The 14,105-nt window shown below is 42.1% G+C and overlaps 1 protein-coding gene across 5 annotated transcripts in view; it reads left to right on the top strand.

Moving 5' to 3' along the window:
• Positions 1-14,105, top strand: part of LOC306838606 (BAR/IMD domain-containing adapter protein 2-like) — a 61,395-nt gene that overhangs the window by 14,166 nt on the left and 33,124 nt on the right. For all 5 annotated transcript variants that reach the window (XM_079366902.1, XM_079366900.1, XM_079366898.1 and 2 more), the window contains exons 2-3: positions 2,806-2,881; positions 9,370-9,456. In XM_079366902.1, coding sequence (XP_079223028.1) covers positions 2,806-2,881; positions 9,370-9,456 — 163 coding nt within the window. The remainder of the gene's footprint in view (positions 1-2,805; positions 2,882-9,369; positions 9,457-14,105) is intronic.

Raw genomic sequence — 14,105 nt, forward strand, 5'->3', positions numbered from 1 at the left:
CACTTTGTGTGTGTGTGTGTGTGTGTGTGTTTGTGTGTTTGTGTTTGTGTAGATGGGATTCTCCCCCAATTATGGTCCTACCCTTCTGCAGTATTAGACTAACACAGCCAACTGGTGAAAAAGGAGGCTAATATAAACAGCATTTGAATGGTTTTAATATTTCATTGTGGTAGCTATGGAATATAATAAGCTGACATTGTTCTAGCTTTTTAAAGGACTCAGCCATCGGACATAAAGAATACCTTCTGGAGAGCGTTTCTCCCTCTCCAGATTGTCTGTGTTCCCTGTGCTGGTTCACGGCAGACTTGCTGCGAGTTCACCTAGCTTGAGGGCCAGACGCACTTAACAGCGGGGGAGTAACTTAACAGTGAGGAAGGTGACCTCGGAGTTCACCAGGCCACTTATCATGAAAGCCCGAATAACACCTTACCTGCCTGTTAGCTCACTGCTATTATGCAGTCACATTTTTCACCACAACGACACACAAGAAGACAGAATTTCAATCTTTTTTTTTTTTAAACTGATCTTCATAGCCTAATCTTGTACGTCTGCTTTCGACATTCTGATGTTGTCGAAAAGGAAGTTCCTCTCTGATTGTAGTTCAGTTATAAAGAACATAATATATTATTTTATAATAATAAAAACCTGTATGGCTGACATTACTCTCTGCTACTACTATGCTGTTGGTTATTATTGTCCCACAATGATAAACTTAAAAAACATTTATTTTTGAGGCTTTTATTGGCTGTGATATGTCACTACACCGGGATCTAAACCTTAATATGATACCAGCACAAATCACACACTGGATACCTGTGTGGATGCAATGATCCAAAAGTAGAAGTCCAGAAGGCACTCTGAGGTGAAACCTTGTAGGTCAAAAACAGCAGGCAACCTCCTGAAAAGGGACTCAGCTGTGACCGTGTCACCTCCTCTGTTGTTTATGTTTGTAAGGACTTTATGATAAAACCAAAAACCCCTTAAAACATCCACATTTTCCAAACTGCCCTCTCTCTGTCTCGCTTAAAAAAAAAAAGATTGTATCATTTTAAAACACGTCGTTTATGGCAACGGTTCTCAACCTTTTCAAGTCACAACCCCCAATAATAAAAGGTTCGACGTTCAGCTCCCTGACTGTGCGATTAAAACAGCCCTATGAGTAAACTGACACCACTGATAAAGGTGCTGTAGTACAAGAACTGAGTTATGGTATCAGTGATCAAGTGTGGCGGAGCTGCTGGTACCCAAAATAAAAGATCAATCACTTCGAGTTTTGGTATTCGAGCAAGTCTTTGCAATAAAAGCCGTACAACAATAATAATTAAAAAAAGAATTCTGAAAAGCCAAAATGTTTTTATTCCTATTTTATCAAATGTTAGCTTGCTGATTTGACTTCCTTCCATCTTTGGAGCCTCCTGATTGGTTTAAACAAGCTGCCTCTTTTACAGTAGGAACTGGTGGTGATTGGCACTACAGGTTGGTTTTTAATCCAGTCCAGGTTTTGCTGTGCAGTTCTGTAAAGGCGTGTTGAAATAATTACTGCGTGTGTAATGAAAGTGTAGCTGGTTCATGACTGACTCATTTGGTGTTTGTAGGTGGGTTATGCTGCACTCAAACCACTTGAACTACGACTCCTGCTGGGACATTCACACAAACACACGCACAGACTGTGTTCTCCAATACAAATCATAGCTTTAATTAAAACAGACAATAGGATGAAGAAAAAAGTCATAATGCTGAGTTCTAACTGAATACATAATGCAGAGGATTTCCGGGGTGAGCTGCAGGAGTTCTTTCAGGTTGACACTGGTGGTGGCATTATTCTGCCACAGCAAAGATCCAGCATAGGAGTGGATTATTAAGTGTTCTCCTGCAGTATTGATGGGCCTGTGTAGGGACTGCTGCCGCAGCCTCACTGTTGTGGTTGTCTCCGTGTCCCCTGGCTGTTCCTGACTGGCTGACTGGGGACTGGCTAATTGGAGGGAGCCCTGGAGGAGCAGGGGAGGAGGAGGAGGAGGAGGAGGAGGTGTCGAGGAAGTGATGCTGGTTGGAGATGTCAGACATCATGCAGTCTCTGCATTTACACCGACTCTGCCTGCAGCATAGTTTGATACTCATTCCCTACAGTGATGCAGTGAAATATTGCTGCCATGACGACAAAATTAGTTCTATAAAACACTTCACTTTCCTTTCACCAGCCATTTGAGAATGTATACAGTCATTTTTATGGTATATCAACTTTCTTGTTTCTTGTCTAACAAGTTGTCTATTTATAGCTAAATCAACTGCAGCACCAGTCCCTTATTTATACAGTTAACTTTGTCTAATGTGTTCTCTGTCAGCCATGATGAGCCTCTGAGTCCATCATCTGATGCTCCAGGGTACCTTTGTGCATCTCTGTCAGTGCAAATTTCATCGTCGCTTTGTTTCAAGTCCACAAGTGCATCTCCCACTCCTCCGCCACCGTCATCATCAACCCCCAGCATCTCCCGCCACATCCCACCCGGACCATTTCTCACAGTAAGAGGGCAGGACGTGGGAGGAGGAACTCATTCCTGCCCTCATTACCATTCAAGACAAGTGTGTCCAAAGACTCTGTCGATGGCTGTTTAAAAGACAGATTTTTGTGCAGCTGAAGGAGGAGGTGTGTGTGTGTGCGTGTGTTCGAACAATAAAGCGAGTCAGAAAGGGCAAAAGAGACCCAAGTAGAGGAAGGAATAAGTCTTATTTTATTCTCCTCTGCCCTTGACCCCGCTCTGGTGATAAGCGAACCTTACATCTATCTCTTGTCTTCTCTTCTTACAGACCATCATGGAGCAGTTCAACCCCTGCTTACGGAACTTTGTTGCCATGGGGAAGAACTATGAGAAGGCCCTTGCCAGTAAGTCCTTTTTTTTTTTTTTTTTTCATTTATTTTCTGTGAGCTTGAGGCAAGCGGCCAAGTGAGCGCTGTCTCTTTCTAACAGACTGTACTGTACTGTTAGTGTAGTGGATGTGTATTCAGAGAAACAGAGCATATTTCTCATCTGATGCAGAGGTGAGAACAGCTTTCTGTCAAATTCACAAATACAAAACCTAATTTAGGCTCTTGTGTACATAGTAATAATAAACCTAAAAGGTACCAGTAATTTATTCCACATTGTGAAATCCTGTCGTTTAAGTTTCCAGAAACGTTCCTGTGAGACAGCAGTTTGAAAAGCACACAGATCGTTCTGCAAACATTTTAATTCATTCTGAATAGTCAAACGGCAAATATTTGTCCATTTTAAAGGAGCAATATGTTCCTCTGACACATAGTGTTTAAAATGAGTACTGCAGTCTGAGTAAAAATAAATAAATAAATTTAAAAGAAAGGAGCGTGCTTTCTCCTACTCCTCTTTAGAGTCCATGCACATGCCGTTTGCCATGTGGCGGACCCTGCAGCTTCAGTGTTTAGCCAGCTCTTAAACCTCTCCAGTGTTGATTCTGGTTTCATCACGTTTCTACTCTTGAAGCTTATTTAAAAAAAAAAAAAAAAAAAAATGCTGAGGCTGCTTTTTACGTCTGCTGAAATCAGTTATATACCTGAACCAGTTTACTTGCCCACTTCCGTCGCTGCTCACCTGTTGGTTTGACGTTTGCCTGGGAAAGTGAGAGGCTAAACGGCCGTGCGGGGGAGCCGCCTACCTTTTCTGGTCAAAACAAAACCTCATAGGAGGTCACTGTTGACCGAGAAGCCATTACTTCAGCATAGCATGTTTCCTTAATGTCTGGAGAAATAGTGAGGTAATTGATTTAAATCAGTAAACATGTATTGGACCTTTGACACACAGTGCAAATGTTAATTACAGATGATTATGAAGACTGCATGGGTCGAGTTGAGATAATAGTTGTCTATTTAGAGCTGCAGGAGTTTATTGCAGGCTATTAATGATCTATGTTCAGCAGGTGTTGTTTTACATCAATGGATGAAGTTAAGCCCTGTTATAGTACGGCATTAGCTAACCCGACAGAGCCTTCATTTAGCATTGCTTTGATAGCTTTTAAAACAAGCAGGTGTACGATAATTAAATTGAATAAATATTGGATGGTTAGGCGTTTTTTGTGTTCCGATTCATTCTTCAGTCAAATGTCGTCCTTGAGGATGAACTGTAGATAGTCAGAGTTTATGTGGGCGGAGCCAGTCAGGTGTCAATTTAAATGATGCCGATGCCATTCAAAATGTAAGGCCTTCCCTTTCATAATGGCCATAACTTTAAAAGAGCAAGGGTTTTTTTTTCTGTGTTTCATGCCTTAGTTTAGGCAAAGGACAGTGAAGTCAGAAATCAGGATGAGAGAGAGAAAGCGATGATGTGGGATGTCCAATTTCCTCTAGCCACTCGGCTATCCCCCCTAGAAAGAATTAAACTATATTTTATTATATAATGAACTTTTATTCAACTCTGATTTTAGTGAACCTGTAGCATCCTTACATTATAGTGGTTTCTGTGAAACCAGATTCCCTTAGAATATATCCTACTGCACTTTGCCTTTAAGATATTGACTTCACCCTTTAGGTAACAGTGTTGCTTAACTTTCCCCTTAAATGCTCCTCGACCTTAACAAACAGCCAAATCTCCTCAGTCCAACTAATCCAGAAATTAGTGGGGGTTCTCTCCCCTCCCCAACCTGCACCTCTATCCCTGGATACAGGGGAACTAATCCTGGCCTTGGTGTAGGTGGGAGACAGACTGGTAGGGACTCAGTGAGCCATTAAAGACCCTCTTTGCAGGATTGGCAAGACCCAAGGGACTTAGAGGCTCTGCTTTGCGGGGGTAGGGGATGAGAGGACATACTTCCACCCATATGGTGCATTCAGGGACATTATTTAACACCAGCAAAAAAAGCCAATAATAACTATTTTGAAAAGGCCTGCTGGAGCTGTGTTTGAACATGCATCTCTCAGCCTTTGGTGAGTGTAAAAGCCACAGATGCAAAACAACTGCCTACAGCCTTCCAAAAACAGCCTTGAACTTGTTATACAAATCCCTCCCGGCAGCGTGATGAGGACAGTGTAGGTACAGGAAATGATGGTTGTCCTGATTAGGAGGTGTGCGGTTGTTGTTCCTCCTCTTCTCTGGAGTGAAGGATGAGTGACGGATCAGCAGCTCGGTGACGAGCCCCTCCCGTACCAATTGTTTGCCCGCCTCGCAATCAGAGATCTGGTAATCCTCTCCGTCTGTCTCAGTGAGCCCCTCACCACACATTTCATTAGACAGAAGTGGAATATCCGTATAGATCCAGCTTATCTACTCGGCCATCCTTCAGCTGCACGCACAAACGCTACGGCAGCAGCATCAGCGAGAAGAAAGTGTCTGTTGCCCATGAAAATCGCTTTGAAAATCTGCTATCGCTCGCACTGTTCTACTCGCACAACCCTCTACTGCTGCCGACTCGCACATACACACACACACATTTTACTCATCAAGGCATGCAGGAGGTGTGTTTGGCATAATGTAGAGAAATCAGCCATGATGCTCAGGAGGCTCTCAGTTCCCCCAGCAAAAGGAGAAGGAGGAAGCGGTTCCCGTCTTCTGACTTTGACTCAGCTTTAATTGGTATTAGCATTAGCATATGTCCCTCAGCCTTGGAACAGAGCTGCGAAGCCTCCTGCCTGAGAGACTTCCCCCTATCACAGACCTGCTGCATCTGTCTGCTGGAATAAGCCTGCCCCTGCCAGGCTATTGTTGTATACGTGTCTGTCACCTGGCAGCTGTCTGCAGGTACAGGGCCCTTCTGTCACCTCTGAGTTCACTATTATTTGCCAAAGATGGACTGATCGCCAGACTGCATGGCAGTCGGGCCAGAAATTCCTGGAGGCTTTCTCTGCCCCCTGTGCCCTTTTGATAGCCAGCACAGCTGCAGTTGAAATAATAGGGGTCTGAGGTGGATATTGATCCAGGGAAGCAGAAGAGCTCTTGATCTTTATGTAGTCTGCGACAGAGAAAAGGAGGCCTGGCGACTGATTCTGATTAACCTCACAGATTGTTTTTAGTGTAGGCTCACGATGCAGAACAAAGGTCAAAGTGTTTGTACATGCCAATGCATGTGTGTTTGTGTGTGTGCACAAATGTGCAAATACACGTGACATCTGTTTCAGTGACCTTTCACCTCACTTGGTTATTAGTGTAAAAAAAACAAAAAAAACAATTACTTGAGCACCTCATAAGCCCTTTTACATTATGAAGGTAATAAATAAATGATTACATCTTTCATCAGTACAAACAAGTCCAAAATCACTGTCAGCACTATAAACACTTTCATTATTTATTGATTATTTTTAACTCTACAACGCTGAATCTGGTCAATAACAGTTTAATAGCCTAACTGCAATATTTACACCAAACTGGTGAACATTGGTTCTTCTATGAAATCTAATTTCCTGCTTCCTTCCTTCCTTCCTTCCTTCCTTTTTACCCACTGTCTGATTTCAAAAATAAATCTAAAGAATATTATTTATTAGCGCTCTAAAGAGTGATGCAGAGTAGCACATCACCCAGAGAGAGAGTGAAGGTAAAGCACTGATTTTGTTAACCCAGCTCTTGTTAGTGATTCTAAACCTCTTGTAAGTATATTGTCCTTTTTATCAGAATGCTAAGATGAAGATAGACATGAAAGCAGGTTGGTAAAAATGCTGCTGCTGCTATAAGAACATGAGATGCATGCTCTACCTCTACCAGGTGGCTACCAGGGCATACTTTATTCAGGTTTTTTTTTTTTTTCTTCTTTTAAGATATTATTTTGCCATTTATGGAAACTAGGGTGAGAGAGTTGGGAATGACATGCGTCAATGTGCTGATGGTCCGAGTCGTAACTGGGCTGCCTGCTTCAAGGGAGGGATGTATACCCGCAAGGCTATCTGGTGTCTCCTCATTCCATGATTTTAATATTTTTTTAGACTTCTTCTAAAACCCTATGCGCTATAATACCGAAGGACTTCTTACATGCACATTGTTTCAACATTTGGACAAGCTAACGACGGCTAAGCTGTGTGAGACCCTTCTAATGTCATGTAGCAACCAATCACATCGGAGGCAACTCAGATTTCTATCTGGACACTGCTCTTTACAGATTTCACGACATTTAATCACAGGCCGTGTCTCAGGAGGAGGAATGTATAATCAGTAAATATTTGTTTTAAGAGTCTTTGCAGTTTACAGCTTGATGTTATTACTCCCGCATTTGTTTGTGCACAGTAAAACAAATGTACAACCATGTCCCACTGGCGAAATGGAATTTGACCCTGAGACTTTTTGACTGATGATTTGAACCGCCAACCTAGCACTCTGTGACTCCTTTCACTTTCCTCCCTTGACCTGAAAAGTCGCACACGCAGTTTCAGCCACTATACAACAACAACAAGACAATCAGACCTCCCGTGTGGCCGAGGGGGACAACCCTGCAGGTGGAAGCAGCGACTGTACAGTTGTATGAACCGTAATCCGTTTAAAAAATCAAACGCCTCCACAAGTTACTGAGGTACCCTGCTGTCAGGTGTTGGGACATATCGACTAAAAAGATGAAACGGAACGGAAGGAAGGAAAAGGCCCGATGGTGGCTAACAGCATGACATTGCTATTTCCTCGTCCGTCAAATATTGAATTATAGAGGTCAGTTTTGTCAGAGATCAAAAGAGGCGGGGAATGAAAAATGTTCCAAAAATGTAATCAAACACGAGACATTTTATTTTTGAACACACATAAAGCATAAGACAAACATGTTTGCTGTAATGTGTGGTTTCTGTCTCCAAATTAGCAGTAAACGAAAACCAGTCTCTCCAGCACTTATCTGAAAAGGTCAGCTAAATGTGTAAAGCCAAATATTAAATGTTATTCTAATACACATTAGGGAATGATGAACTAAGTTCTCAATTTGACTCTTGTAACGACGCAAAAAAAAAGAAGCCATTTTGTGCCTGTGGATTCCCCATCGAGACAGATTATCTGTCAGAAAAGACTTTTCCTCCTTGCAATTAAGCATGCTGAATGCAAACAAGATGCTGTTGAGTAATTACGAAGCAACATCAGCGCTGCCTTTTTTTCTGACGGCGAGAGGCTGTGATTCACGACTTTGGAAGAATCTGAGGAAAAGAAGAGCTGTAGGGAAAAGGGATGAAGGAGTGTAAATGTTTCAGCATCACTGGCCAGACTTCTAAGAACTTTGTTTACACATTCTGTCAAGCCTTTTCCTAACCTCTACTCAAATCGACATTAGATCCTTGAATCTTGTAAATCCTTTTAGTAAGTGAAGTATTTTGATTTCATTTTGTAGTGCATTTGTAGTCCATTTACAACTAATCAATCACATATCAGCTGGCCTTTGGTTTAAATGCAGAGAATACAGTCAGTATCGAGATCCCAAGGAGGTAGAATGCATCCACCATAATGACATAAAGGCTCCAATGGGCAGTAACCCGAGGAAGACTTCTGTATCTCTATAAATTTGCCGAAAAGTGCAGTGGACAAACTGTTCTGATAATAATAATTTAAAAAAAAATTGAAAAATCTGCTTCATGCTGAACCGTGAAACTCTTATCACAGTCTAGATTGCCCGACTTCTTGGAATCCATCGGAAATGGTCAGTCCAACCAAAATTCAACAATGCATGTTAAAAGGTGATTTGTTCTCCTCTTGAGGAAAGACCTGACAAAGCTTTTTATTTTGATCGTGGGAGAATCGGCTCATATTAGTGCTGAAGTAAGCTAGGGCGAAGCCTCTGTGTGACTTAATATTTACAGTTGATTTGAGACTCACCAGAAACAGATGAGCCGTCACTGCTCTGGTGGATGTAATGGAAAAAAAAGAAATGACAGCATTTATTTTGCTGACATATCTTGAGTGATGTTTGGCTTTGTTTCTGATCAAACATATTTGTCATCTCTAAAGTGGCTAATGTGAGTGTTAACGATGCAGTGCAAAGACAATGAATTATTGGCTCGAAGTTGTTTATATCTAAGTGCTAGCTAATAGCTACGCTAGAAGTTAATATCCACGTTCCCGTGCTAAACGTGGCTTCTCCGGTCGGCATGCCAACTTGGCACAGCCTCGATACATTTTCATCTCAGTTTCCTACATCAAGGTAATGGGCTGCTCCTGTACGAGAAGCTTGTGTGCTTGTTTACACCTAGGTAGGAGAGTAGGGAGAGTAGGCCCGTTTGCTGGAGCTACAAGCCGTCGCGGCTAGTGGCTGTGTTGCAGTTTGAGCATAGCATTTGACCAGCATCAAGGGCTGAAAAAAATGTCTAACTGACGAGTGTTTTTGTTGCTCACTGTTGAGCATGATGACATGATTTTAAATATGAAATGTGCAGTTCAGTGTCTTATTCTTTCTGTTTTTCTTGTCTTTTATTAGATGTGACATTTGCTGCCAAAGGCTACTTCGACGCTCTGGTCAGAATGGGCGAACTTGCCAGTGAGAGTCAAGGCTCGAAAGATTTGGGTAAGTGACTCACAAACACCAGATTTGATCTTGTTTTTCCCACTTTCTCTTTTTTTTCTTTCTCCGTGTTGGACTGACACCAGCCTCTGCAGCTGCATCACTTCCCTGTACACCTACATCCATATGCAAGTCATCCAAGATCAGCTTCCTGTGTAACATAGTGACACATCGTGTTCCTTAAGTTGTCAAATTAGAGGTTTTACTCGGCCCTTTTTTTCATTCTTAAGAGAATTTTTTTTTTTTTACAAATGATTGGCCTCCTTATTTCAGGGGAATGTCATCACAGGTAGACATGGGTAACGGTAATGAATTCAGTTCTTTCAGCCCAGTGAGGTGTGAGCTGATCATAATTTATTTACACCATTATAGATAGAAGTATCATGTTTTTCTCCCTATCTGAAGATGGATTTTGGAGAAGCCTTTTGTTATGCATGGGAGCAGTTTTCCAATAACTTGAATTTCAGAGTTGTATTGATTCTGTGAGGGAAACATGAATCCCTCCGCCAGTTGTCGAGAGGCTACATCTTATGTGGTGTGTTTGCCGTGTTAAAAAGGTGTTTCTGTGATCTCGTTCCAAACACGGAGGTCAACTGGAGAAGCAACACCTGGTCCTCTGGCAGCCACTCGTTTCCTAGGTGATCTCTGTCTGTACTATCAGCAGCCCTAAGGGAAATCAGTTCCTGTTTGAGAAGATTCCCCCTTGCACTGATTGTGCTTTCAACTGCTTGATCTGTGTAGAAGTATCTGTTGATTTGACAGGGCTTTTGTTGCAGCTGAGCTAAGATTCAGTTTGGGTTTCCTCCAGCTCAACGAGCCGGGACTGACATGAAAGTGCTCTCAGGATGTGAAATGCAGAAAGCCACCCTCTCTCTTTCTTCCTTAATCTCTCTATCGTGGTGCTTGTGTGAGGTATCCCGTTGATTACAAACTTCACAGCCTTACTTACAGTAGTGGGCTCTTCTAAGCCACATATCCTCAGCTGAACTAGAACACAAAAGGGAGCAACTACTGCAGAGAGTCCACATAATTGTAGGTAGTCGTCTCTTTTTTTCTTGTTACACATTTTCATGACAGGTGTAATGATGCTGACGTTAGAAATTGTGTATATATAGTTTGTGTGTGTGTGTGTGGGGGGGGGGAGGGGCGGGTGCGCATACATCAATTCACGTATTTCTTTTGTCAGCGGTACATATGAGGAAGCTGAAATCCGATTCCATTTTCAAAAGCACTGCCTGCAGGATGGTTTGCAAGGGACCGGATGTTTGCAATGACTTATACTGCTGGTGAAAAGACTCTGTTTATACGTCTGTTTTTTTGTTTTTCTGAGTTCATCCCGTCTGAGTCTGTGTGCAGCTCGAACTCGAAAGAGAAACGGTTCAAAAATATCTTCCACTGATGCTCACTTGACATTTGTAGTGCGTGACACCGGTGTTCCACAGGCTGGGATTGATGTTGTTTTATTTTCCAGCCACCTGCTCGTGTCTTTTTGGAGACCCCACCCTGAGGTTGCTGCCACGGCCCTGACCTTCTGTCAGTGATGTGCAGGAATGAGACCCAGAGCTTAGAGTTTCCTGTTTGTCTGCTGGTATGGAACAGAAATATCCACAGATTGGGGGAAAAAAAGGCCATCGCATGGTAGCTTAAAAAAACGACAGACCAAGACTTTCTTTCTCTTCATTACTTTCTAAACCCCTCCTTTTGTGTGTGTAATATATATTTCCGTCCTATTGAAATCTGTGTTGTGATTGCAATATGAAATTGTTGTCTCAAAAAATGATAAATTTATGCCCTGAGAAACCATAATACCCTTCTCACATTATAGCCTCGCTTTATTTATTGTATTTGTTTATTTTGACAGGGACAGCCTATCAGCTGCACCAGAGTTAGCAAGAAGCTAATTTGCATCTGTAGTCCCTGGGCAGGAGTCACTAACAACATCTTCACAACGACACACAACCACTGAACAATGACATTACATAAGCCCACAGTCAATTTCACACATCATATAAAAGCAATAACAGGCTCAGAGCACTTCACTTTAAAGGCTACACATCAGCACGGCATATCTTCAAAGCACTACATCAACATTATAACACATCAATACAATATAACATTATCAAACAGAGTTCATGAAACGTCATGTGTGATGAGGACATGATTGAGTTGATTTGAGCCATGATTTGATCTTACAGTTGGATTCGCCAATTTTAGAAGAACTGTGCTGTATTACACAATCTCCTCTGTTTGCGTCCTCTGTCTGTACGCAGTTATATGAACTATGTCTGCATAATAATGAAGCAATTAACATTCATTAGTTATCATTTTCAATCCAAAACTGGATTATTTGTTTCTGTAGATTTCCTCTGATATCTGGTTTGTGCTCAGTTTTTGAGCTTTTGGCTTCATTCTGGGAAACGGGTGGATGCTGAGGCCTGCTGTCCATTTGTGTATACAGTACACTGTGTGATTTTGCGCACACGCCATTGTTGTGTGCAAGATGTCAATCAAATATGATCAGCAACACCCACAACGTCTTGAGAAATGGTCCACGCAGCATCAGATGTGATAAGTGTTGCTGAGAGGTATGTTCCGTGTCTCTCAGGAAATCACTCTGTTGTCATGATTGTGGCTTGCTCACTTCGATTTTCTATTTTAGTATTTTTGTCCAGATTTCACAACCGTAACTGATGCAGAGAGGTGTAAGTGTAAAGTTGTATTTAAATCACTATGTGAGGTATCAGAGGAGCTTCACAAACGCCACACTGCATCCAAGATTCTCCCCTCTCATATTTAACTATACCAGTGACATGATCCGTTTGCATAATGAGATGGTGAATTGATCGTCTCATTATCTTCGAAATGATATCTGATATTTCTGTGTTTTGTATGCATTTGCTTCATATGCGCCTATTCGTTTGCTCTTCCCTCTTTAAAGCCTGTTCGTTAATTCCACAGAGACTTGTAAGAGACGGGTTGCAAATGGTCCCACCTACACACCTAAGAGCCGGCAGCTGCTCTCCATCTCCGTCTACTCTTCTTCTCTCTAGCTTTCTCTTTCTCTTCTCTCTCTCTCTACTTCTCTCTCTTCTCACTCTCTCTCTGTCTTTCTCTCTCTCTCTCTCTCTCTCTCTACTCTCTCTCTCCATCTCTCACTCTCTCTCTCTCTCTCTCTCTCTCTCTTCTCTCTCTCTTCTCTTCTCTCTCTCTCTCTCTCTCTCTCTCTCCTCTCTCTCTCTCCCTCTCTCTCTCTCATCTCTCTCTTCTCTCTTCTCTCTCTCTTCTCTTTTCTTTCTCCCTCCCCATTCTCTGTCTTTACCCTTCACACACACATACTGATATAATTCCTATCTTCAAAACTGGGATTGTAGAACTTGATCAGATTAATGCCCATATCAGCAACAAAACAACATCCACTGTTCCCAGAACAGCACATTCCCTCAGCAGTGAATCGCCTCGGCACACGGCCATGCCTGTATGTCTTCAATTCTCTTTTCTGCTTACATGGTTGGTTGTGGCATTTCTATGCATAAACCTCCTGTCTGTTCTAGCTGTTTATACAGTACTAGTGCTCTTTTAATCCACTTGTGTATATCTCCGCCTTAAAGATGACTCTTCTCTCTCTCTCTCTCTCTCTCTCTCACTCTTCTTCCTCTCTCTCTCTCTCTCTTCTCTCTCTCTCTCTCTCTCTCTCTCTCTCTCTTCTCTCTCTCTACTCTCTCTCTCTCTCTCTCTCTCTCTCTCTCTCCTCTTCTCTCTCTCTCTCTCTCTCTCTCTCTCTCTCTCTCTCTCTCTCTCTCTCTCTCTCTCTCCTCTCTCTCTCATATATAGCAGCCCCACTACTCCCACACGATCCCTCCCACACTTCCTCCTCTGGTTGGACTAATCATCGCCTGTCACTTGCCACCCACAACACACATGCATGCACACACTTGAACACACACCTTCCCGCCCTCTCGCTCTCTCTCTCTCTTTCTTTTTTCCTTCTCTTTCCTTCTCTCCTCCGGTTCTCCCATCTCCTCTTCTTTTATCCCTCGTCATAAAGAAAGAGTGAGCTTATTACATCAGTGACATTTGTGGCTTTCCAAACCTTCTAGGAAATGCAGCAAGTGTAGAGTTTTGCAGGGCTGGCTATATTTACGACAGTCTTAGCCAACTAGCCGTGCTTCATTTCGTTTGTGTCTGAACTAAGAGGCTTGTATTTACGACCAGACCCGAAGCCAAATGGCAGCTTACGGGTTTTAACTCCTCTTAAAATTCTGAGTGTTACAATTTCCTCATCATCTCTAAAGCGCTCATTTATCTTTGTTTTCATCAGCCTGGTTTGCCTTCTTACTAAAAAGTTAATATGCATTGAATGTTTTTTAAATTGTACAACTGAGTCTGCACTATAAACTACAATGACATCTTTATTTCAGCCCTCGTAGCAAACACATCATAAAAGTCTGTTTTTTTGCAATAAATAAGAATATTATATGAACAAACAGAGTTTTTTTTTTAAATTATTCAGCATGTGAATATTTGACTATTGATAGAAGCCTGGTTATAATGTCTGTGCTTTTACAATCAGATGAAGCTAAGGGGTCTTTCATGCCATGTGGTGCAATGTTGAAATCTGTCCCACCTCACCGTCTCAGATGTTGATAAAACTT

The sequence above is a fragment of the Symphodus melops genome (assembly GCF_947650265.1).
Source record: "Symphodus melops genome assembly, chromosome: 17".
NCBI classification, from domain to species: Eukaryota; Metazoa; Chordata; class Actinopteri; order Labriformes; family Labridae; genus Symphodus; species Symphodus melops.